The sequence below is a fragment of the Phyllostomus hastatus genome, unplaced genomic scaffold (genome assembly GCF_019186645.2).
Source record: "Phyllostomus hastatus isolate PE091 unplaced genomic scaffold, TTU_PhHast_1.1 phas_contig_58, whole genome shotgun sequence".
Taxonomy (NCBI): domain Eukaryota; kingdom Metazoa; phylum Chordata; class Mammalia; order Chiroptera; family Phyllostomidae; genus Phyllostomus; species Phyllostomus hastatus.
The window spans coordinates 27,536,632-27,562,628 of record NW_025333916.1 but is presented as its reverse complement, the minus strand read 5'-3'; the positions used below and the strand labels follow the sequence as shown (position 1 = coordinate 27,562,628).

Genomic DNA, 25,997 nt, shown 5'->3' with positions numbered 1-25,997 from the left:
TGGATGTTCACTGTACAATTCTTTAAACTTTGCTGTATGTTTGAAATTTTTTATTCTTTTCATAATAAAATGTTAGGAGAGGAATCGTTTCCTGAACTTTGGTATTATAGTTTAAATAAGCCCCAAGGTTCTGGCGGAGGCCCATATCATCCATTGAGACCCCAATGAAAGATTGGGGTATTTCATTCTGATTTGTTTATTTATTTTAAAGATTTTACTTCTCTTTAGAGAGAAGGGAAGGGAGGGAGAAAGACAGGGAGAGAAATATTGATGTGAAAGAGAAACATCAATTAGTTGCCTCTCATACGTGCCTCAGCTGGGGACGAACCCACAACCCAGGCATGTGCTCTGACTGGGAATCAAACCAGTGACCTTCACTTTGCTGCTGTGCAGGGCGATGCCTAACCAACTGAGTCACACTGGTCAGGGCTATTTACTTTTTTTTTCCAATGAATTTATTGGGGTGATATTAGTCAACAAAATGATATAGGTTTCAGGTGTAAAATCCTATAATATATCATCTGTATATTGTATTGTGTGCTCACCACCCAAAGCCAAGTTTCCTTCCATCACCACTTATCCCCCCTTCCCTCCTTCACCTCTCCTTGCACCCATCCCCTCTGGTAATCACCATGCTGTTTCTGTGTGTATGAAGTTTTTTCTTTTTGCTTAATCCCTTCACCTTTTTCACCCAGCCCACCCTTCCCTCTGAGAGCTATCAATCTTTTCTCTGTGAGTCTGTTTCTGTTTTGTTTGTTAGTTTATTTTGTTCATTTCACATTCCACATATGAGCAGATGTGACTTTAGTAATTATTCACTCCAATCTCTCATTGTATGGATTAGTAAATTTAGCTCTGGAAATGTTAAGTGACTTAAGGAAGTCATACAGTTAGTAGAAGAGTCTGAAAAAAAACTTAGGTTCTCTGATCACATACCCAGTACATACACAGCTTTCATAAATAAATGCTCCATACAAACACTGGTTTGATGGGCTCTTCAAACCCCAGGAATTAGCACAAGTGAGTCACTGAGACCACAGGCTTCTTCTTGGGAAACTCACCTTCAGTATTGGAAATGGGGGTACTGTCACATTTGCTTTCACACTGCTGCATCGACGGAGGCCGCACAGTTTCTGGACAGTCACTAGATGCCAGTCCAGTGTAGGAGAGACATTGCACGGTCCGCATCTGCTGTCCAAGGCCACACTGAGCAGAACACTAAACCCAAAGACAGAGAGAAACAAAATACCGATCTCAACAATTTTCAGGAAGTAAAAAAGATACTATGTCATTTCAAATATCACGTACGTCAGCATTTAAAGCCCATGCATAGTTCATCCTGGGGAGGTGTACGACTAGGTCATCCTACTAGAGAATTGGTTTGGAAATTCAAGGATCAGTTTATACCCAAGAAAGTGGAAGCAACACAGTTCTCAGAAGTCATCAGATGAAGATTTCTTAGACTAGTATTCCAACAGTTCCAAGCAGTACTGGTGAACTCTAATAGAAGTCTAGTAAGAAAGTCCTCATGAAAAAGTAGAATAATCAGAGAATCCAGGACTGAGATATAACTATTGCTCGTTGCTTATTGCAGGCTCTGGGCAGACAACCCATAGTGTACTACTGGTGCTCTGAACCAGATCAAGACCTTAGTTCAGTGTAACAGCAGTGACTGCTGCGGGGCCTGGTGACGGGGCCAGTTTTTCTTAAAAAAGAGTTTAAATAAGTACCACAATTCTCTAAGGTGCTATGAGCCACACAAACCTGAGAAGCGGTCTGATGTTAGCCAATTTGCATGCATCCCTCTCTTTTTTCATCTATTCAGGGACTTAGTTATTTCAGAATTGAAGTTACTCTTTGAGTGGCTTAGTTTCAGCTGGGACTGATGCGTTGTCCAGGCTGAAGAATGAAGCTGGGTTTATTCTTTGGGTCTGCCACCCAAAATACCAGAAAGCCTGTGAGATTTGAGATCAAAGGGATGAGGAGCTAACCAGTGCTGAGATGGGCCATGGTGATGCTAACAAGGCAAACAAACCGAGGCTGGTGACTTCGTTTGCAAAAACTCTCAAAGCACAGACAGGACTTGCAAGGATATGCATAGACACTTTTAAGTTTCTAAACGCAGAATAACATATAAATGCACTACAAAGATGTACTAAAGCATTTCTGCTTTTTCAGTGGTTAATTTCTATTTTAAGAAACTGAATTTAAAATACAGATGAGAAGAAAAGGACTTGTGACATTTAAAAGTATAATCTCAAGTTGATAATTGTAAATTTGGTGAAATCACTAACAAACAAAAATTTTCTTTCTTTCTTTTAGATTTTATTTATTTATTTTTAGAGAGATGAGAAGGGAGGGAGAAACAGAAATATCCCAATGTGTGAAAGATAGATCGACCAGTTTGTGTCCTGACTGGGAATTGAACCGGTGACCCTCTGGTTTGCAGGCTGGTGCACAATCCACTGAACCACACCAGCCAGGGAGAGTACACAAGCACTTTCAAAGACACTTAACAGTGCATTGCAATGAAAAATGTATAAAAAAGAGAATTACTACCTGGTTTAAATAAAAATTATGAGAGCATGTTTATACTGTTTAATAGCATAATATCAATTATATATGTGATACTGTCACACTTCTACAGTGGAAAGTTAACTGCATACAATGCTCATGTGTATTCCTTGTGACCACTTTGTAAATTAAAATAAATACTATTATATAAAACCAAATTATTTATTGTTTGCTATACAAATGCAAATGTTAATTATTTTATGATCGTATTTCTTTTGTCTCCCAACAGGGCTAAGCAAGTATATTTATTTGCCTTAGTGGGGACTGAAACTCTTTGTCTGCTCCAAAATGTGACAGAAGAGGTCATCAGATACCACTGTACTCTAACCACAGTAAATTTTGGCCAGACTTTTGGCAACTGCTTCTGTGAAATGCATTATTTTTTAACATAACCTAATAGATTCTCTTTTTGACATGCAAAAAACCCCCACACAATACTTAACTTTCCTTCTATCCAAAAATACTAGTTTGCTTTTAAAGGATTTAAGGTGCCTTCAGCAAGATAACACAATTTTAAAGTAAGTGAGAAAGAAAAGAAAAGGAATTGGGATGTAAACTGGAAATGAGTCTAATATTAAAATACATACTAAAAGCCTTATATACTTGCTTCCCAATACATAATCTCCAACAGAAAAATCCCCAATTTTAGAGTAAGTAATTAATGAAGAGTAAGTATTAATGATGTTTCAGAGACTGTCAATCAATACCCATATATCTTCTCTGTGAGGTTAAGAAGAGTTATTTTTTTAAAATATATTTTATTATGTTATTACAATTGTCCCATTCCCCCCCCCTTTAATCCCCTCTGCCCTGCACACCCTCTCCCACCTGCATTTCCCCTACAACTTAATTCATGTCCATGGGTCGTACGGTAAGTTCTTTGGCTTCAACATTTCCTATACTATTCTTAACCTCCCTCTGTCTGTTTTATACTTACCATTTATGCTACTTATTCCCTGTACCTTTTCCCCAATTTCCCTCCATGTGATCTCCATTTCTGTGATTCTATTCCTGTTCTAGTTGTTTGCTTAGTTTGTTTTTAGAACCTTAGAACCTCAGTTCCAGGTTCAGTTATTGAGAGTTGTGAGTTTGTTGTTATTTTCTGTTCACAGTTTATATCTTCTTTTTCTTAGGTAAGTCCCTTTAACATTTCATATCATAAGGGTTTGGTGATGATGAACTCCTTTAACTTGACCTTATCTGGGAAGCACTTTATCTGCCCTTCCATTCTAAATGATAGCTTTGTTGGAAAGAGTATTCTTGGATGTAGGTCCTTGCCTTTCATGACTTGGAATACTTCTTTCCAGCCCCTTCTTGCCTGTAAGGTGTCTTGAGAAATCGGCTGATAGTCTACTGGAAACTTCTTTGTAGGTAACTGTCTCCTCTTCTCTTGCTGCTTTTTAGATTCTGTCCTTCTTCATCTTCGGTAATGTATTATGATGTGCCTTGGTGTATGCTTACTTGGGGCCAACTTCTTTGGCACTCTCTGGGCTTCCTGGACTTCCTGGAAGTCTATTTCCTTTGCCAAATTGGGGAAGTTTTCCTTCATTATTTGTTCAAATGAGTTTTCAAAGTCTTGCTCTTCCTCTTCTCCTTCTGGCACCCCTATAATTCGAATATTGGAACATTTCAAGTTGTCAAAGATGTTCAAAAGTCTCTCTTCATTTTTTGAATTCTTATTTCTCCATTCTGTTCTGATTGGATGTTTATTTCTTCCTTTTGTTCCAAATCATTGCTTTGAGTCCTGTCACTGTTGGTTCCCCGAATATTTTGCTTTATTTTATTTTGGATATCTTTCATTTGCTCCTTCATTTTTCGACCAAGCTCAATCAGTTCTATGAGCATTTTGATTACCAGGGCTTTAAATTCTCCATCAGACAGGTTGGCTATCACCTCATTGCTTAGCTCTTTTTGTGTAGTTTTGCTCTGTTCTTTCATTTTGGCCCTATTTCTTTGTTTTGGGCCCCTGGTAAGTTGTAAGGGGGCAGGGCAACCCTCCTTGCTGCACTGGGCACTGCCTGTAGGGGAGGGGCTAGAAAGGGACCAGTGCAGCTCCCCTGCTTGGCTCTAGCCCACTTTCCAATGAACTCTTGTGTGAGCCTGGGAGTTTCTTCCACCATGGCAACCACTGTAGTCCACAGCCAGCTCTGAGTCTCAGTTTCCCCTTAAGTCAGTCCTACCTGTACAGCCTGCTGCTGCACTGTGGTTTCTCTCCATCCACTGCCTTACTGGTCTGGTTGTTCTGTTTGACTGTTTCTTTAACTCTGTGGTTGTCGGATTTCCATGCAGTTTGATTTTCTGGTACGTGTGGTTGTTTATTGATTTTAGACTGGTTGTTATCCTCCTTTTGGTTGTGAATGGTTTCTACCTACGCCTCCATCTTGGCTGGAACTTACACCTAGATTTCTATGTGTTGTTGCTCATCTCCTGAGCCCTTACAATGAGCCTAAGTGTCTCAAGGTGCCGCTTCAGAGGAGCCCACAGACCAACTGCCTTACCTGGCCCCAGTCTCCTGTCACCCAGCGAGGAGGTGGGCAGCTACGCAAACTGCAGCGGACGCGGGTAGGGGGCTTGCTCTGCTCTGGACACTGTGTAGCTGGGAATGTTTTAGAAAGGTCACTGCTCTTGCACAGAACAATCCGATGCTTGAATCCTGAACCACATTTAGGAGTGCACTGGAAAGAAAACAAATACTAATGAATAACAATGGTAAAGAAAATTCAAAGAAAGTGTTGTTAGAGTAAATATGTGTTAGGGCATACAGTACATATCCTCACTAAATGCTAGGTGAAGTCTTTCAGATATGAAAATTCCTTAAGTATTTAAGCAGAAGTACTTTTATCTTTTTCCCTAAGGTCTTTAAGAGCTAAAGTTTGCTTTTCTTGGCCAACTTATTTTCTTCTTTTATTGAGGGTAGGTTTATTCCTCAATTCCTCCCTATCCTTGGCCACATTCAGCTGTGATAAGATTTTGCTAATTTTTGGAATGTGGAATCGTTGGTTTCCTACTTGCTGGGTGTAGTCTTCTGAAGAAAATTCTTATGTTATTAGTAGACCACAAGAGCTTGTCTTTGTGAAGCAAGCTAGAGGTAGATTTACATGTGCATCCTTACAGTGTGGTGGCTATGAATACATGGTCACAGGGGATGGTTTATTGCACAGAAAATCTCTGGATTTTTCCCTGTCCATCAGTTAAACACAATGAATTTTACTATTCTTTAGATGGATCAGTCTGTTCACACTAAGGTAATGGTGCTTCTTCCTATGTCACAAAGAGCATTATGTACATCTTTTCCAGGTTAATTAACATAGTGGCTGACTGAAGTCCTCCAGCTTTCTCCCCTGTACGTCTGAACCCTTCCTTAAAATTTGTACTTTCTCTCAGTCAAGTGAGAACCTTATCCCCTACATTTTAAGCCCCGTTTCTACTCCTTCTATTTTAAAAAGTTTTTCACATCTCGATAGGACTAGACTTGGGGAGAGAGGGGCATAAAAATGAAAGACCATCTTTATACCTGTAGAGCTCATAGTTTTACATAGGAGATAGACATGTGAACACAAATTTAAATACCAAAAAAGAAGATGTAGAATTGATAAATTCTATGCCTCTCATCACCATCTGCCCATCTGATAATTATGTATTTACCTATTTTTTTACCTCTACCAGATTATAAGTTCATTAAAATTATTTTATTTCTGCTTTACCCTTTTCTCCCACACTGACCCCATGATCCAGCAGAGGGCTTTTGAGTTCACTCTCAACAAATATATACTGTTCTTTATCTAGAAAGACGATGGTTCTGATTTACCATCAAGTAAACCAAGATGTACTATTCGGGGGATGAGGACATCTCAATGAATGCTATACACCCTGGAGAGGCTGTATCTGGAGCAATCCTTGAGCCCAGTACATGTCATTGAAAGAAAGAAAAATACTAACATTTTTTTCAGGTGAAAATCAAGGATCCCATAAACACTATTCACCACAATGAATGTGATAACAATACATTCCCTTCAACTTAGGAAAAATTGTCATTAGGATGCATTTTCAAGAAGGATAACATTCAGTTCTTTCCAATAAGGTTCCAGAAGAGGCTTTAGTTAGGGATCAAGAGAGAAATTCCTAACTGCTGTTATTCCTTTTCATAGCCAAATCAATATCCTTATTTCTAGCTGCTGCCTCACTCCAACCATATAATCAATCACTAGGTTCCATTAATTTGATTCCTAATTCTCTCTCATGTCTGTTGATTTCTCTGTCTCCACTGCTATCTACCTTACTACAGACAGCAGGACTGCCTACACATAATATTGGAATGACTTTCTAATAGGTCTCCTGTTTCTTGCTCTTGCTTCACTCCAATCTACTCTCTAAAAAAGTATTTGAAACCACACCAGGAAGAACAATTCAGCTCTCACTTACGAAGGATAGAAATATTATTGTTTGGGGGTTAGACTGAGTTCTCTCTAGAGAGGGGGGTTTCATTTACTTAGCTATATACTAAGGTACAACCTGGGAGTAAGCAAGATGGTATCACAAACTGTATGCAAAACAAAGCACAGTCCCTTTAGGGTAGATTTCCCCTCCTCCTTCTTAAGTGAGGCTACCTACAAGTTAGTCCTAACAGTCAACTGATTATGAGGCCAGCCATCACTTGTCCAAGAATAAGTACAAAACACAGGCCATTTCCAGTGGGTACTCTGTGGGAGTCAGAAGAAACTCTCCTGACACATCAAAAGACAGGTTGAGGATGGCTGGAGCCCATCCACAGAGTGCAGCAATGCTTGTAAGAGTTACGTGCCAAGAGAGGACAAGAACAGAAAACCATTTAAGTCTAATATAGAGCATGGGTGACCCCAGGATTGAGGCTAGGTGATAGGAAATAGGAAGCCGTGGCTCCATTAGTTTCACAAAAGGCTGCTGAAGAGCCATTTCCCACCGAGGTAATCGGGCTTTTTTTTTTCTTTTGCCATAAGCACTGGGTGGGTTTCACTGACGGGGATAACGAAAAATGGTTCCTGGCCTTGCAACAATGGAAATTTTATATTAGAGCAACCGGCAATGAAAAGGAAAAGGTCAAAGGGTACATTCCTCTTGCTGCAACATGTTTTTACCAGTTGAACCTCACCCTGGTGATTAGCAGAGCTCAGACAGCTGATAGTGGGGAGAGGGCAGAAAGGAGGGCGGTTTTCATGGGCGCGTCAGAAGGATATTGTGAGAAATATTTGGGAAAGTTAGCTGGAAGCGATGGAACACTGCCTGTTCTGTCTGCTGGGGCCTCCTTTTTTCATCAGTGGGAGGTGTTCCATTCCTCTGGGAAGAGCAGGCTCATTGTTCTTACTTTGTTCTCCAGAGCTACTCAGAGCTACTCAGGCATTTATTTCACGTAATACAATTTACTTTCACTTGTTTTTTTGTTTTTTTTTTTTAGCCCATCCAGGGAAGAGTTGGGCTTCCTGGTAACATAAGGAAATGGAAGTGAGAGTGCACCCCTCTCGCAGAAAATGAACAGGGGAGACTGAATGGGAGGAAACTATCTCTCCGGACTACAGGATGAAGATGGTGGTACTGACAGTGTCCAGCTAGGACCTGTGAGGCAGGAATGGCAGCATTGCTTGAGCAACGCTTATCCCAGAATCATTTTCCTGCACTGTCTGTGGAGAGGCATCAGTGGCCACCAATTTTTTATTCAAGGTGATTGTCCCAACGTGCACACTTGAAGCCCTCCACGCAACTTGTTTCCCCTAAGCTTTGACTTGGCTATCTTGAAGAAGATAGCAGGTGGGGGTAATGGGGGGGGGGGAATGGAGACAGCTGTAGTTGCACAACAGTAAATAAATAAACAAATAAATAAAGGAAGTAGATAAATAAGCAAATAAATAAGGAAAGAAAGAAAGAAAGAAGCAGAACTGTGATTAAAAGCCCCCTTAGCTTGCACATATTTCCTCAGGCAGCTCCCAGGAATGCCTAAGGGCCTCTCAGAGCGGCTTGAGCAGGTCACTTCTAAGACGGGATAAATAACAATCAAAACTCTACAAGTGGGATAACTACAACCAACGTGAGGTTGAACTAGGAAGAAAGCCTTAAAATGGTATCTGGAATGAAAACATAGAGTAATATACATAAGCTATTTGTCAAGGTGATTATACTGGGTTGTTCTATATTAAAATAAAAATATAATGATACAGAAATATGTAGGTCAAGAGACCGATGTGAAATGAGTCTACATGAGGAGGTTTTGGTGTTTTAGTGGTTAGTAGAAATTTTTCTAGTTTCTGCTATGAACTTGTCTATTTTCTCTACTTTTTGTGGAAAAACGATGTGGTATAGAGCTTTGTAGTCAAGCCTTTTTGTTACTTATCACTACTTTATTCAATCTTACTGTCCATTTGTTCTTGAAAACAAAGCCTCGTCTCCAATCCTGCAGGGTCTCTGTGTTTCTGTTCAGTTGCTTCTCTTCTCAGAAATGCCTTCTCCAGCTCCCTTTTCTCGCCCCTGCTCCAAACCCTGTGCTCCCTCAACATGCAGCTCAATTCCCATCAGCTAAAGAGCCTACTGATCCTACTCCAGGCTGTTCTCTCCTTCTCAGCTCTGAATTTCTATGTCCCTTACATTTATACCACACAATCCACCATTTTATTAAATATTGTCTTATATTATTCTCTAGTCATTAAATGGTTATTTCTTCTTTTCTCAACCTTATAAATTCTCTGTATTCTCCATAGTGTCTATACCAATGTGTTTAGTAAGACTCAATCATATTTATGGACTTGACCTGAAACCGTAAAACTACTGCAGTCAATCATCAGGTCTCTCATTGTAATTCTCAAAAAAAAAAATTGTCATCATTAATCAAAGACTATATAGGGACTTCTATATGGGTCCTGGGTACTGAAGTACTAATGAGTACAACTCTGTAGAATGTCTATTTTTTATCAATGGATGTTATCTTTCAAATGAATTTAAGAGTTAACTCAGCCACTGTTGGGGAACAGAAGAATTCATACTGTTTTTTTTCATAACCACTGAGTGAAAAATACCAAGAATATTTATATATTTGATTGAAATACAAATAAAAGTTAGGTGGGCAGAATGTAATTACTGAAGCTGGACTATGGCCAGGAAACTCGGGAGAACACTCCCAATTCCTGTCAAAGATTCCATGGATAACCACAAGTGGTCAAAATCCACATGTCCATGTGCCACCTTAAACACCATCCATCTGAGCCCCATGCCTCTAGCTAAATAAGGCCACTGAAGCAGTAAGATTCATGAGGGGAAAAGGGACATTCAGAGGTTTCTAAATAACAATGTTTAATTTGTTTTTTGTTTATTCTTTGACAAACTTATGAGGTCTACAGGAAACACGTAAAGCAAGTACCACAATGTTTTCAGCAGGAAATGCATCCTGTTTTGCCAACTAGAAGAATGACCTTTAGCTATATAACCACATACTCATGCTCCTCCCTGTTAACCACCACTACAGAAGGACTCAGCTCCTCTTAGGGAAACGTGGAGAATGGTACAGTGTGTATATGTGTATGTTTCATGCAGAATGAGGAGTTGAAAATTAACTCTACCTCTTACCTCATTTTTCATGAGACCGTTTTTCTGAGGCCTCTAGATTATATTGGGCTCTTTTATATACATGTATGCCACAAAAACAGTATTAGGTCTTCCTCACTGCTCATTTAAATGGAGGTAAAGTCAAAATCTAAATTTGACTTTTTGGTATGTTACAACCTCAGCTTCAGGTTTCTTCTCCCAATTCAAAAGAAGGAATTAAAACATGTATAGATAAATAACAAGCAACAATAATTGACAAAGATTCATGTCTGAGTTACGTAGTTAGGCTGGAACATTACTTAGGAAAAAAAAGATAAAACATGTCCCTGATTCTGAGCCTGTGAGGCTGTTCAAGAATAACAAGGAAGAAAAACCACTTGGATGACTACTCACTATAATACTTTTTCAAATTCACTGACTTCCTTGCCCCCCTCTTCCAAAATCCCATGCTTCCTGATAATCAGCAATGAACTATAACATGGCAAGTTCACTGTATGGCAGTCCTTACTTATTGTGTTCTTAGATGCTCACATGCTCAGGTGTCCTTAATGCTAAATGTTTTGCTGTTAATAGTTAAGACATCTCACAACACACAGCCTCAGATTTCCTTACTTCTGACCAATCCAAAGCCACCCACTGAGGGGGACATGACTGGTTGTTACAGGTCTCTTTTTCAACAGGCCGGTGTGTTAAACAAGCACTGTAGTCCAGTGTCTCCTCCTCAGAAGGTCCCGTCTTCCTGATGCAGAGCACCGCCCGGGTACGTACTCCGCCATCACAGGTCTTGCTGCACTCCAACCAATCCCCAATGAACCACCTGCAGCAAGAAGGGGAAGAAACACCAAAAAGCATTTCTTCAGTGTAGCCAGTGATTTTCAGCAGAGTGAAAGCACTTTTACCAATGGACTACATCCTTTTCCTGCAAGAGCAGAACATTTCAGTGTTGTTTATATGACAAATGACAAATGGAAGAACTGCTAAGGAAGAGATAACTTCTTGTCAATTGCCTCCTCAAGTGTAGTACATGGGCTTTGGAGCAGGCAGAATTATGTCCAGGTAAGTAATGCACTCTGAATTTTTTAACCTCTCTGATTTTTCTCCTTTTTTATTAATTTCTAAAGTGAGGATAACAATAGGATCATAAGACTGTCACGAAAATTAAGTCAGGTAAGATTTGAAGCTTCCAGTCATGTGCTGGTAAATGGTTAATGACTGGCTTTTCGTAGGAGGGAGGGAGACCTGATTTGTTGTGTTAGCCAATTTTTGTGGTATAAATACCTCACTGTGACCATTCAAGCTATCTCCTAGACGCAGTGAACATGAAAAGAGAAGATATGCTACTAGCAGGGTCTTAGGAGCTAATACTAACTGGCTTCAGCACACCACCTAGAGCTTCTAAGAGAGGGTCTAACATACAACAGTAGCTCTTTTTATTGTTACATTGAGGCAGCTTCTCCCATAATTGAGGATTTTATGCTAAAACTTAGAGATTTGTTCTGATTCACAGAAACGAACACCAGGCTCTATAGAAGACAGAAGGCCTCTCCTGTCCTTGCAGGGGCAAGAAGGCCCAGGTACCCATCCCGAAGACATGACAGTCTGAAAACACCTGAAGCAAGAGCAGAGCCCTGAGCCAGCTCTGTGGAAACATGGAGGTTTCTTGTGTGGATCCCTTTACTGCTAAAAATAGCTTCTGCACAGCTAATGTGGGAAGAAACAGTAATGTCTTAACAAAAGGAACATTGAACATTTATTTGTAAATGACTCTTTTTCCTTGAAGTCATCAGTGACATTATATGTATGTATATACATATAATTTCAGGATTTGTGTGTATGTATGACAGATACTTTTGCAGGGCTCACTCTTTGAGGCACAGTAATTGGTCCAAGGGCTGTGAATCATGATCCAAATCAGACCAATGAGAATTTGGCTTTAGAATTTTTTTATCTTGACTAGAGCACAGGGTACCCTTTTCTTTCTGGTCACAAAGGTAAGAGCTGCTGGTGGCCATGACCCCTGCAAAGTGGAATTACGTGATTTGAAAGAATGCAAATGAGCTAGAGTCCTAATGGTGTTTGATCCTTGATTCTAGCCATTCCTCAAGCTAGGTGCAGTCTTACAGCTCCCTCAGCCTTGTTACATAAACCAACAAACCTTCTTATGTGCTGGAGTTAGCTAGAATTGACATTGTATTATTTCCAACCAGAGTCCAGGCTGACATATTGTTTTTTTTTTAATTTAATACATATATGCAGAACACCTACTGTGTTCCAGGCATTGTACATTGTTTTACAGAATAAGAAAGTAAAACCCAGTGTCAGAAAAACCTTTCTCCAAAGGCATGAAAAGAGTGATGGTGGAACTAAGACTTGATTCCCCATCAGTTGCTATTTCCACTGAATTCCACTTTTAACACTGCTAAATAGTAGACTCTTGGTCACAAGCATGATGTCACAAGACATTTTCTTCAATTCATGACTATAAATCAGGCAACTATCATTAATGGATGTGGTGATGTTTTGGGGTGGGCACCTACCCAGAGAAAGAGAAGACTCTGAAAGCTTAAGAACAAATTTCTCACTATTTCAATGAGCTTAGCTCATTGTGCCAGTTTCATATGGGGACGATAGCACCTTAGTGAAGTCAGAGTACTAGTAGCCTAAATTTGAGCCTGCATTTAGCTAAATAAGCCACAATGGCCTTTGTTCATTATCATTGTAATGTCTTTACTTATAGAAAGAGATCAGCATTTAGAAGACCATAATTAACCAGCTTCTCAATATAAAATATATCTTGTCAAAAATCTAAAAAATTTCTACCTAGAATTGATTTAATGAATAATAAATTAATCCTGAATTTAAAAAATCTGACATTAGCAATTTTTTCTCAAGTCATTTTTCAGAGAAGATTTGAAGTGGTTTTCATCTTTCTGTTTTGTTTTCCACAGATGAACATGATCCCAAGTTGTTAAGTACCATTTTTGGTAAAGAGGAAAATTTGTACTGAGTGAAACTCTGATTCAATTCGCAACAGTGATTTCATCACCAAGATTAGGGAATAAAACAGAAATGTGTATAACTCAGCCACAAAGTGTTCAGTCATACCACCTCCAGCCATGATCTCATTAGGTCCCATAATGTACGAGGGATAAAGGCCTTCAAATTAAACACAGGTGCCCAGAGTAACAGCAGTGATTCAGGAGGTGTTGCTGGTCTTTGTTGTACGAGGTCAGGGCCACCTCTGCCTTTTCATTCTTTGTCCTCTCTTTTATTGCCAGCCATCTTAGCTGAGATGTGTCACTCTAGCATTTAACTCGGAATGTAGAAAAGTAAAAGTATTAATCACCCTCCCAATTTCCCTTCTGACTGTAACTAATTTCGGGCTTCACACTCAGTTCCTATTGCATCTTTATTGCTCAGCAAATTGTTCCTTCCCGTGTCTGTCTGAAGGATTAAATCACACACTAGTTATTTAAACAGTTTTGCAATTTTACCACTGTATCTAATTGTCTCCATTTCTCCACTCCCCTGTCCAGTTTAAGACAGACTGCTTTCTCCACCTTCATTCTCCATGTATTTGACCCTCCGATGACTTTCTCCCTATTTCTTTTCCTCCACTAGATTCAGTGGTAAAAATCTGAAGGAAAAAAATCCTTTTGGGAATACCACTTGCTGAATCATTAGAGTCTGAACACTACTGGGGCTGTTCCTTTCTGAGCTGAAGACCCAGTGGTTGAACTGCCTTCATCCTCACAAGTTCCTCCTGTCCATTAGACACTAACAATTAGTGGGATTCACGCTGGAGCATCTGGGGTAAGAGTGGCTTGGTGAAGCCTGTGTTATGTGATTTGCAGTATCTGTACATTAGGACAAAGAGTAGTATTAATGAGATGAGAGAATAAGACAGACACTATAAAAATACTTTGCCCCAACCTGGGTTATGATGAGAAAGAACTCATCATAAGATCAGAATATTATTTTTGCTTTTTTACCTTAAAGGGAAATAGCAGAGCACATGAAAATAAACTGATATTAGATATTTGGATTGTGTGTGTGTGTGTGTGTGTGAGAGAGAGAGAGAAAATAAAAGGTTGGGATGGATATTGAGACATCCCAGCCTTTATCCCTGAGTGAGGAGTCTAGTTATCAACCCTTTTTTAATAAATACCATGTAGAAAAATAAAAACACATCTTCAGAATTTGACATTAACACCTTCAGTCAGAGATTTAAATATGTAACTTATTAACTACTTACTAAGATACTTAAACTTTCCTAGCTTTTAAAATAGTTTTTAGAACAGTTTTCAAAACAAAAAGTTGGTAATAAAAAGAAAAAAGAAAAAGAACATTTGCTCTTTCCTCAGGTATCTGGAGAGTGAAATTAATATTAAGGAGAAGCCTCTATGCCCTAAACATTCCATAGTCGACATTTTTCTAAATTAGAAAAAAATGATGCAATAAATATCTCTGAAATTGTGGCAATTGAGAATGTGTTGATAAAACAAAATTAGAAGTATTAAAGTGTCACCAGACATTTGATTTATAACTTACAGAGTTAGTAATGTCTGGAATAATGGGAAAAACATCACTGGAGATCAGCACACTCTCATCTGTAAAATGATTTCTATGATTCGTCCTTGGTCCTAAAGTCTGGAGTTTTATAGAGGACTGTGATGAATCTTTTTCTAAAGGTAACTGATTATAATTGTCCTTGGGTGAGGTGCAATGACTCAAATAATTGTTAAACATTATATCGTAAAAGATACCATTAAATAAAACTCAGCCCCTGGGTAAAAATCTCTCCCTAGTCTGAGAATCCTTTAGCACTTTTGTTTATAACTCACTCATTGTACTTTACATATTTTGACTTGTACTATAATTATTTTTATATGAACTTGCCCAGTTAGATTGCTCTTAAGAAAAGGAACCATTTCTTCCAAAGCACACTGCCTTCCACAATGAGTTGCTTGAAAAATGCCTTCTAATTCTTAATCACAGTATTATCACAGTGTACAGCACTCCACTGTTTTCACCTTTGCACAGTTTCATATAGGAATAATATTCAGTATCTATGGGTCCTTCACATGAGGTCATTTATAGAAATGTTCTTGCTATTAAAAGACAGCAAGGTCAAAACTGAACTTTTGGCCTTTCTCTTTGGATGCCAACTCAGCATTACTTCCTTTTTTATGGTGTGGTTTCCTATCAGTCATGCTTCCTGTCAGTCATGCTCTTTAGTATCAACTCCTCCCTTTCCCCTTTTCCAGTTGCTTCAGCCTTTGCCATGAATTCTACCATTTTCATTCAATGTCTCTGGAGCCCTTGTTTTCCTCCTGTCCAGAGTCTCCCCACCATATGACTACTCTTTCTTCTAAGAGTAGCTGCTCTGAGTGCTCAAATTTTCCCAGTAAGCCTTCCTCCGGCCTTTTAAGATCTTCCAAATAAATTATTATTGTTGTTGTTATTATTATTTCTCTACCAATGTCTCTTTTGTATATCTTTACAATCTCCTATCATTTTCTTTATACAACAAATCTTATAGCTTTCCATTTTTCTATACTATACTTGTAAAGTCTCCAATGTGACTAAAAGACATTTGAAATATTTCGTAATTTGAAAAGATAGTTTTTGATAGAAAATAGCATTTAGGATTTTAAATTAATGGTATTGAAGAAACAATAATATTTGTAAATAAATATAGATCCTTTCCTCAAATATATTTTAGATACATTAAAGTTTTCATTAAAAAATATTGAAAGTATAATGTAAGAGTAGGCAGGGCATTCCTAAACATTATGCCAATAAAAGAAACAAATGTTTGATAGTCTTACTATATAATATTTTAAAACTCTAGTAAATAAAAATAGATCATAATACCTTAAATAATGTGGAAAACATATGACAAACTAAAAAAATATTTGGAACACAGATAAAAGAGTTAATATCCTTAATACATTAAAAATTCATATAAATAAATAACAATGATAAGAACTTCAATAAAAAATGAGATAGACTTTATTTTCAATAAAAAAAACCAAGGCTATGAAAAGAAAAAGCAAAAAATAAGTAATAAAATGGCCACTGGACTTAATTTTTTAACGTTCAGCCTCATGGGTGATCCAAGATATACTAAATGACACAGCAATTAGATACCAAGGCTTTTTTTTTCCCTACAAAATAGTCAAAGGTGGTTTTTAAAGTAATAATACCCAGGGTTTTCAGTTCAGGGAAATGACATTCTTTTATACTATTAATGGGAGTATACATTTCTGTGTTTTTTCTAGAGAGCACTGTGACAATACATCTGATGGACTTACATATATTTCCATTTGAACCAGAAATTCTATTCCTATGCATGTAGCATAAGGGCATAATTATAGAGAGCAAAGTTTTAGTAGCAAAAATGGTTAATGCTGTGATATTGTAAAGGATTAAAAGCTAGGACATAACCAAAATTGTTTGACAGTGGGAAACCAATTTAAATAAACAATGACATATCTACTAAACATTGTAGAAGATACTTAATGTTCAAAATATGTTGAAAACTGACTACAAAGCATCATAAATATTGTTATACCATTTTCTAATATATACATGTCTATATGTACACAAAGAGACTGGAAATATAGACATGAAAGTATTTAAAGTGGTATTATAAGCATTATAGGTGTTTGATATTTTTTTTTACTAATCTGCACTTAAAAATGTTATGTTTCAATATGCATTACAACACCAAATACAATTATTACATCATCCAAAAAGACCTCTCCTTTCCTTTCTTCCACACCCATTTGACAGCTTACTGAATTCATAGTCTTTCTGTGACTTTTATCTCTGTAATGCCAGCATCTACTGGGGATCTGACATACAACCACTATTCTGAAGAATTAACATTTCCTTTTTCATAGTCTGTATTCAAGAGAATAGAGAAGATACTTAAAAGGAACTTAGGACAAAATGAACTAATAAAGAGTAATATTTTAAATATGTTCTTTAGCTCTTTCCAAAAAAGAAAACTGTCAGCCTAAATTTTCTTTCTTATATTCTCTGTCTTTATTTTTCAAATTCCATTCCCTCACCTTCAAACTTTAAAAAAGTTAATAAATAACTTTTTATTTAAGAAATCAAAAGGAGATAGGAAAGTTAACTTTAATTATGTATGTTACTTCAAATACATCCTTAAAGTGTCAACACACACACACACACACACACACACGCACATTCATATGTAATAGCCAGGCCTAAAATTCATGAGATGGAATGACCAACTATTGAAATTTCATAGGACATTTGAATAGCATTTCAGCTTAAACAAATAAAAAAGCTGAGGCCAAAATAGAACAGAAGTGACTGGACCCACTCAGATGCCTTAAATGGATGATCAAATGCCAAACATAATACTTGAAATCCTGAGTGGCAGGGAACTAAGTTGATGGGTAGAGATTCATAATTACATGAAAATATGCTGAAGTTATTGAAAACTTCACAATTTAGCCTCGGGTTTTTAAGCATCACCTGTTTTATATAGTTTTTCAGTTTCTCTTGAGATAAACTAATAAAAGTAATTGGTAAAAAGGAAAAATGAAAAAAAACCCCACCAAATATATTGTCTTCATAATACTTATCATAGGTCATATTGCTATATTGTCTCATATCTGGATTTTAAGGAATGAGTGACGTGGTGATCAAATTTGGAAAGAGGAGACATGGAATATAAAAATACTTAAAATAAAAACTTCTATCACTCTAGACTCACTGTGTCCTTATTTGTAACCACTGCCAGAACCTTTTAAAGAGACAAGTAGTGAATATCTCCCTTTGAAAGTCAAATATTTTAGGCAGTGAGTTTGGATAATGAAAGCTCTTACGGCATTGTTGTTTTGAACAAATATTGAGAAATGCATTTTGCTTTAACTGTGACAGGGGCCTGAATTCCTTACTCATTGTAAGTCCCAGGGTTTTGTGACTCCACTGTAGTAGGTTTTAGAAAAAGAGATTATTTTATTATAGAGCTTTCCTCTCCAGTCCTATGGACCCTGGAGTATAGACATTCATTTGCTTGCTTTATTTTTCTTTATCAATTTCATGGCAGGATAATTATAATAGTAAACCTGGAAGACAATGGTTACGGTGATACAAGAAGGAAATTGCATTCACACATGTTCTGGTTTGCAGTTGTCAAACAAGCAAAATCCCTACCAGGAATGATGTTTGTATTATCAACTCAGCATCTTTGTCTTCTTTCACACAATCACTGCCTTTGCTCAAACAAGAAACCTGTGTTCTTACAGATTATACAATGAGGCTCATTAACAGCAGGTCTCATATTTCTAAATGTTAATTCTTTAAAAGTCACCTTTACAATGAATATCTCTCTCTTAGTGCCTCCCTTCACAGTGAAGTGTACTTGCTACGCTGTACTTGCTACATTAATCAACAGAAAGAGGCCGAAGGGCACCTCCATGCCTGTGCCCACCACTCGGAGGACAGGATGCCTCGGATGACAGAACTGAAAACAGGGTCAGCAAATTCTGTTTCAGAGTATTTCTAAACCATTTTAAAAGTCTTTGGGCCTGTAGGATACATACCTGGAGAAGACAGGACTGCATACCAATCTACCATATTTTACTGACTTTCAGATACCATTATTTTATGTACCATTAAGAAAGAAATACATAATGTGAATTATTATTGTAAGACATCATTAGTTGCAAGATAAATACCAATTAGAGACATGTTAAAAGGGCAAAAGATGTGAGTCTTAGCAACTGATGTAATGTGATTTCCAGCACTGTGCTAGGATTAATCAACGGAAGCTCCTGCTTTAGAGGAGTTAACTGAAACCTATGAATAAATAAGAATCTTTACTCATTGAAAGGCACATCAAAATTCCACCCTCTGTCAGTGGAATAAGGGATAATGTTTTATCATTTTTCTCAGTTTAATTTATTCATATAATATGGAAATATGTTTCTCAATGTCAATATCTAATGGCATTTTTTGCACCTGAAGAACGCAATTCTCACTTCTGTTACTTACTCAGGCGGGCAGGGCTCAGCGTTGCAGGTCCTTTGATTTTCAGGAGGCTTATTGTCAGGGTCGCAGTACTTGTTCTGGACAATGGAGCCGTCATCCAGCCTTTTGCAGACCACCTCCTGTCTTTGGACACCTTGAGAAAAAGAGGACATAATGAATCGAAGAGCAGTTTACCGTGCATTAAGTTCGGTGTGCACAGCTTTCCTCTGTAAGGAATCAACCTCACCGATCGCGGCTGTCTTATCTGTTCCCGAAACACTTGACTGCTTCTCTAAAAAGGAGAGAAGTCATTATACTGGTCGTCACACTGCAAATTTAGGCAAAATTGTTGTCCTTGTGTTTAGAAACAACCGTTTTCAAGTTCAGAAAATAAACTATTGGTGATTTTATACAATTAGTATTCCCATCTATATAGTCTTCTTCATGCTTTCCTTAAAAAAAAACAACCTTCATTTCCCCCAAATATCACCATATAAAATGTATTAATATCCATTTCAATGCAAATCAATGGTAGTATTTCTATTTTAAAACAGAACAATAGGGACACATATACTTTTTGATATTTTGTAGGACAAATCCAACTAATTTAGTCTTTGCTAGGAACATATCACATTTCATACATTTCATTTCTTCTTCCATTTACAGATTTATTTCTCTAACATCCCACAAAGCCTAGAACTTAAGGATTGCGGTACACCTCTTTTGGACTAGAACCCATCACTGTGCTCTCACAGGGTTGGCACCACTGACCGCACCATTGTCAAACAGATACATACACATTCCATAAAATTCAAACTTACAAATACTTCTCATTCTTTAAAATTCTTAAAAATGTTTGCCACAGCTAAAACATTCTCATTATAATACTTATAAAATTCTAAATAGGTTTCTTATTTATTGGCAGTCATCCATCACAACTTGCTCACATGTCACAAAATACAAAGACACACACAAACACACTCTTATTTTGTAAACATCCCTGGTAAAGACTTCATGCAGATTCAAAAGGAGGAACCAAAAGACGCAAAGGTAGATATGTCAAAATGTTAGAGAAAAAGTCAAACTACAAGACAATGCTAAATGTTTCAGGTCATGCAGAGATAGCAGGTGACTCCTGGAACTGGAATAAAAGCAGACTAAGCTACCCCCCTACTCACCACCCCAGCTCAATAACCAGGCACCTACAGACCCAGAAAGCCTGCAACAGCAGCATGAGCAGTGCCTAGAAAGCCACAGCTTCACATCTGGCAAGCCCCGCATAAACCTTCAGTTTTGCTTTTTTTTTTTTAATTGCTTTTCATAGTACTCTAAAGAAAACTGTCACTGAAAGGGCTGCACACCAAATGACCCCAAGGTCCCTTAAGAGTCATAGATGTTCTGGGGTGGGAGCACTGCCGTCATCGTGTTCTGCACACTTTTAACCAAGCCTGTGAAATTTAAAGGCAGGAAATCTATTCTCCTGATCAAGAAAATTATTAAATCTTGTGGTCTCTGATGGTGGCAATCAGTTGAAGAGGTACATTTGATTACTTGCTGCGACCCAGGGCTCTCACTGCTGACTTCTAACCAGGTTTTAGGCTGTCCTAAATGTAGAGGGTTAAAACACAGCCAGACAACTTATTGGCAAAAATGTCTTAGAGTAGATGTTGTATTCAATTCCATCCCAACTCCTAGAATAAGCCAAACATTTTAGTTTCGGTGACAATAGCTTGGAATTTCTTAACTATTAAACGTTAATTTTTAAGGGAAGAATGATTCACATCAGGAATAGCTGTGACCCATTCACAGATGTTCCACAATATTCATCAGATATCTCCCTACTGTGTCATTCCAGTGGGCAGATAACTAAGTACATGTGATCTACCTAAATACAAATCTCTGTGATTAGTCATAGGATTCAACTACCAAGTGCCACTGTGGCTCAGAATATCCATCTACCCAGGTTCAATATTTCATTCCTACCAGGGGGCACAAGGGATTATTTTTATTGGTTAGCAGCTCTGTTTTTATTTAAGTCATTCAAATATATGATTATATTTGGAGAGGGGAGACTCAAACAACCCACTTCATAGAAGACTTACAAACTTTACCCGACTTTTATAAATATGTTTAATAATAAAAACACTATGATTACACTTGCAAGAAGAAAGTTGGCATTCAGTTTGGTATCTGATTTTCTCAGAAAAGGATAATCATTTTCAAAACTACAAAATGGAACTCACATTGCTCTGTATCAGTGGCAGAAACATTAGTTCAGTTTCTACATCACAAGATAAAATTAATTAATCCTGGAAATTCTGTTGGTTATAATTACATTAGTTTTAAAAGTAGCCTTTAATGTAATAGCAATTTACATCACAGATGAGATATTAGTTATTAGAGGTGAAATTTATATTTCATTTTAAGTAAGGTTTTGGCTATGTATCTTGAAAAAAATTTAGCTACATAACATTTTTGTTAAAAATTTGAAAAATACACAAACCAGAAAAAACAAAATAAAAATTACCCATAATCTTGTATCTTTGTTATGGATCTTTATTTTTAAGGTTATTTTTCATAAAATACTTTTGGAGAAAACTTAACCATAAAATACTTCTTGATGGGATCTAGCAATTAGTTTAAAATGAACCAAAAGTGCCAGCTAACTGTGGGCAGCAAGCCATTCATTTATTCAAAAGAGAACACTTACTAATATAAGGCCCTGTGCTTCCCATGAGACACTGGACTAAATGCTAAGAATTACAAATTGACTTAATTGTAGTCATGCCTCTCAGACTTCTTAATAGTTATGAATTAAGGTATTTTGAGGTGCATTTCTGTTTCAAAATTTTAGAGCATGTTTTTTATAAAGCAAAAATTAAAGTCCTTGAATAAACAGCTGAAATCACTCTATATTTTATGAAGATGCATTTTTCTTCACATTCATCTTTTATTAATTTCTTCTAAAATGTTATATTAGACAGTCTGGTATTTCACACTCAAGAACTGACTACACCAGTAATCTATTCCAAATATTCCTACAACGACGAATGATCTTTCAACAGCATGCGAGTCCACCTCCAACGTTTACCCCCCACACTTGGCAGGTTTGCAGATATCTTTTTCTTGTTAAGTGAGTAACAATGGGATAACTCTCTAAACCAATGTACCTAAATGGACGAATTTCTAATCACATACGTTGGGATTAAGAAAAAGGCAGCATTTAACTGTAGAAAGTAGAAAATATAGATCAACTGGAAATCATCTAAACTAAGTGAAGGGAGAAATGATTTGAGTTTAGAATCCTTATAAGACCAAGCCTCTTGCAGATAGCTTCTTTTAAAGTAATCTGTAAAACATTGCTAAAAAGTTGATTTAAACCTCTTGGCAATAATTGCATCCAGTTACACAAAGCCACTATGCTTTCAAATCTCAAGACTTACAGTTTATAACCAAAAACATAAATTGTCCACATGATCAGTCAGTCTATGCCTAATTGAAAACAAAATTCTAGTGGCTTTTAGTGTTGGTATCCCCTGGACATATGCAGATGATCTGCAGAATTTAATTAGTAAAATTTAAAACTGCACTAATTATATTTTATCCATAAACACCTAAAGTTACTGGCATGTGAACTGTACACCTGTTCTTTTGTTAAACACAGTCCCTCTTCTTTGCTTAAAAGAATTTATGGTTTCGTATTGTAAAATTTAAGTACAAAGATGCCATTACCAATACACATGTACTTTAAACTCTCTAAAATGGGTATATCTTATTTAGAGACTTTTAATTTGCTTATCTTTAAAGACTCAAATATGATGGCTCTTAACATGGAAACATAACCCTTACTTTTAGTCTATAAATTTTAATGTATCAGATCTCATATTTAATTTTCTGCCAATAGTTAAAAGTTACAGATGATCTATTTGCTTACCAGGATTCTGTTGTCCAATGGGAAAAAGTACCCAATTTGAATCACTGTTCTAGCTACACATTAAGAAATGACTTTTAGTATTTTGAAACAGCATATACCACAGGAAAATGACCATGAAGTCTACCATGCTGCAAGTGAGTCCCAGATGAACTTCATCTACTGAGCTTACTTCAGGTTTATGTGATGGTTTACATGAAGGACATGGAGTCTCCTGCTTAGCAGCTACTGTCCTAGGGCCAATCCTACATGAACCGTTCAGAGACTACCGCTCCTCTTCATTTCTTGCCTTCTTTTCAGTCCCTCCCCTGGTATGCTGCTTAGGAATCTCCCATCTCTCTCTCTCTCTTAATTTTGTAAATTCATGCTAATAATATTTGACAATATATTGCCTTTTTCAGGTCAGTTCACCATTTTTAAATGTAGAGAGAGGTTATTCAATGCACAGAAATTACCACTTGAATTTCACTAGAAAGAGTGATTGTGTTAAACCAGGAAGGATGTTGGGAAGGTTAAGGGCAGGAGGAAGACTTTCTAGGACTTCTCACATCTCATAAAACCCAGCATTTTCAGTTGTGGACCACTGAATTGATTGGTAAGTGAACAGTCTATAACCACATGGGAGTGAGTCAGTAAGAAAAAGTAAGAGAGGTATATATCTATCCTTAGGATAAACGGGCTGACCCACTTCTAGGTCATTTAACCTAGTGGTGTAGCACACATATCAGAGCAGTTTTCTGAAGAGGAAGGGGGAAGAAGTTAATAAGTCAGTTTATACTAACAATGTGTTTGGTGGCTAAGGCAACAATTTGCTTAACCACACCACCCAAAGTAGCCAGCAACCAAGATAACACCTAATACCCATAGTATACAGAGCATATAGCCAGCAATATTAATTTAATCTAAATTTTCAGTGCAAATAGCATCCAAAGAGCAATAAATGCCAGGAAAAAAGTATCTCTCTCCTCTGTCTTTCACTGCTGGAATCTGGCTGTTGTGCTGTGTGATTACTGGCCAGACACAAGCATTTACAGGGTGGAGATGAGCCCATCTGCCTTGGATCTACAGCTGGCATCCAGGGTACCAGTCAGTTCCACCCATATGCTTCCTGCTTCTGATGAGCCTCCTGCTAGTTTTTATCTTTCAAAAGCCTTCTTTCTCTGCATTTACAGTATCTTCCCTTCAATCCTAGCAAAGCTAGATTTCCAAAGGGAACAAGATAAGAAAAGGAAAACGTAGTTTTAAAAATACTATGTTTTTCTAGGGCCAACTGTGTTTAGTGATAGCAAGATAGGGTGGAACATCATACACTGCATCTATTTGAAATCGCACTATCCTGGGTGGGAATTTCCACTACTTATTATATATTAACAATAATCTCTTCCACAGAAAGTATCTAACTTAACAAGTCACTGAATTCCTACTCTGTCTAAGGCATGGTTTTTTTCTTCCTCATGAGGGATAGGAAAAATGAGTAAGATGGTCTTCACCTCAATGAGATTACTTTAAAATGAGGAGGGAAGGTAAGCCAAATCTCATTATAATTATGGAAGCTACTGTACCTAACACAACAATGAATTTTCAAGTCTAATATTTTTAATTTTACAGCCCTTCATTTGGTTTTACTGCTGTCTCATTTCTGTTTCTCTGACCCTAAGAACTCTTTTCATAGCCAAACGTCTATGATTTTATTCCCTTTCACTTTATCTTTATACAACGTTTTTTCTCACTCTGATTGCTGCCCTGTTCAGTTCCCTCTCTTGAGAACTAGGCAGTTTAGGCAAATGACAAAGGTAAATTTTCATTCTTCTTTGTAAAATGAGACACTCAAATTGCATGACTTTCTAATGTTTCTCCAGACCCCAAATTCTAAGAAAGTTATTGCTTCTTTCTCTTCATTTCAATCGTTCAACATTTACTCCCTTCTATGCCTGCTTTCCCTCTATCGCCCAGAAAGCAGTGAGTCTGGAAAACGGGCACTTGCCCGGCTCCATTTGGTTTGTTTCAGCGCTTGAGTTCTTACCAGTGCGAAGTACAGATCGAAGGGGCTGCCGTGTCAAGCGGCAGAACACTAACCAGAAGTAGGAAAACGTGAGAGACAACTTTTCTAATACAAAGAAGTAACTCAAATTATACTAAAATGAATCTCCATGACCTTTAGTAGAAACTTCTTTGCTTTTTGTGTTTTATTTTTTAAAATCTTAGAGGAAGGATGTAGCCTTGAGCTCCTTCCACTCACTGTGATGGATTTATTACCAATAGAAAAGCTTTTTCTTTAATTATATATAAAATCCCTTTCTTGGAACCAAAGGATAAATATTTCAGATTTGAATCATAAGAAGAACATAATCATAAACAAGCTGTATAGCTTTGAAAAATAAACTCATTTTGCTCAAATAAAAAAAATGGGAATAATAAAAGCATAAGGTCCTATAAAATTGGTATAATGGTGCTTACCACTATAAAAGGCTTTCTTTTTCCAAAAGTATTTTATGCATAATTTCTTGTAAAAGTACATAATGTTATGATTGTTAAAAATGATATTTTGGACAAAATTTTTGTCAAGTGAAGCATGGCCTGTGACACAGACATCATTAACGCACCAGGAATGCACTCAAACTTTGGTTTCAGTCTTACCCAAGTTTTTCCATGAGTGAATAGGTATCTAGGCCCTAATCACATTAGGGAAAAAGAGAATTTCTGAAGCAATAGAAATGAGATGAAAGAAGGAAGAAAACAGTAGTAGAAGAAATGTTTTGGATTAGCAGAGATTTCTTACTTTCAGTTGTAAATCTTAACCTTAGAAAAAAGGCAAGCCACAGTATGCAGGGGTAAACAGCAAAAAGTGTCAGGTTATCAGATGAAATGTTCATGTGTAAGACTTTTTACAAGAAGTTAGAAAGCTTAAATT

The 25,997-nt window shown here is 37.2% G+C and overlaps 1 protein-coding gene across 1 annotated transcript in view; it reads right to left on the bottom strand.

Moving 5' to 3' along the window:
- The window catches only part of ADAMTS6 (ADAM metallopeptidase with thrombospondin type 1 motif 6), a 238,208-nt gene that overhangs the window by 13,089 nt on the left and 199,122 nt on the right, over window positions 1-25,997 (bottom strand). The window contains exons 21-24 of the mRNA XM_045848398.1: window positions 19,180-19,309; window positions 10,753-10,957; window positions 5,073-5,249; window positions 1,062-1,218 (exon numbers count right to left, since the gene is read on the bottom strand). Of these exons, the coding sequence (XP_045704354.1) occupies window positions 1,062-1,218; window positions 5,073-5,249; window positions 10,753-10,957; window positions 19,180-19,309 (669 nt within the window). The remainder of the gene's footprint in view (window positions 1-1,061; window positions 1,219-5,072; window positions 5,250-10,752; window positions 10,958-19,179; window positions 19,310-25,997) is intronic.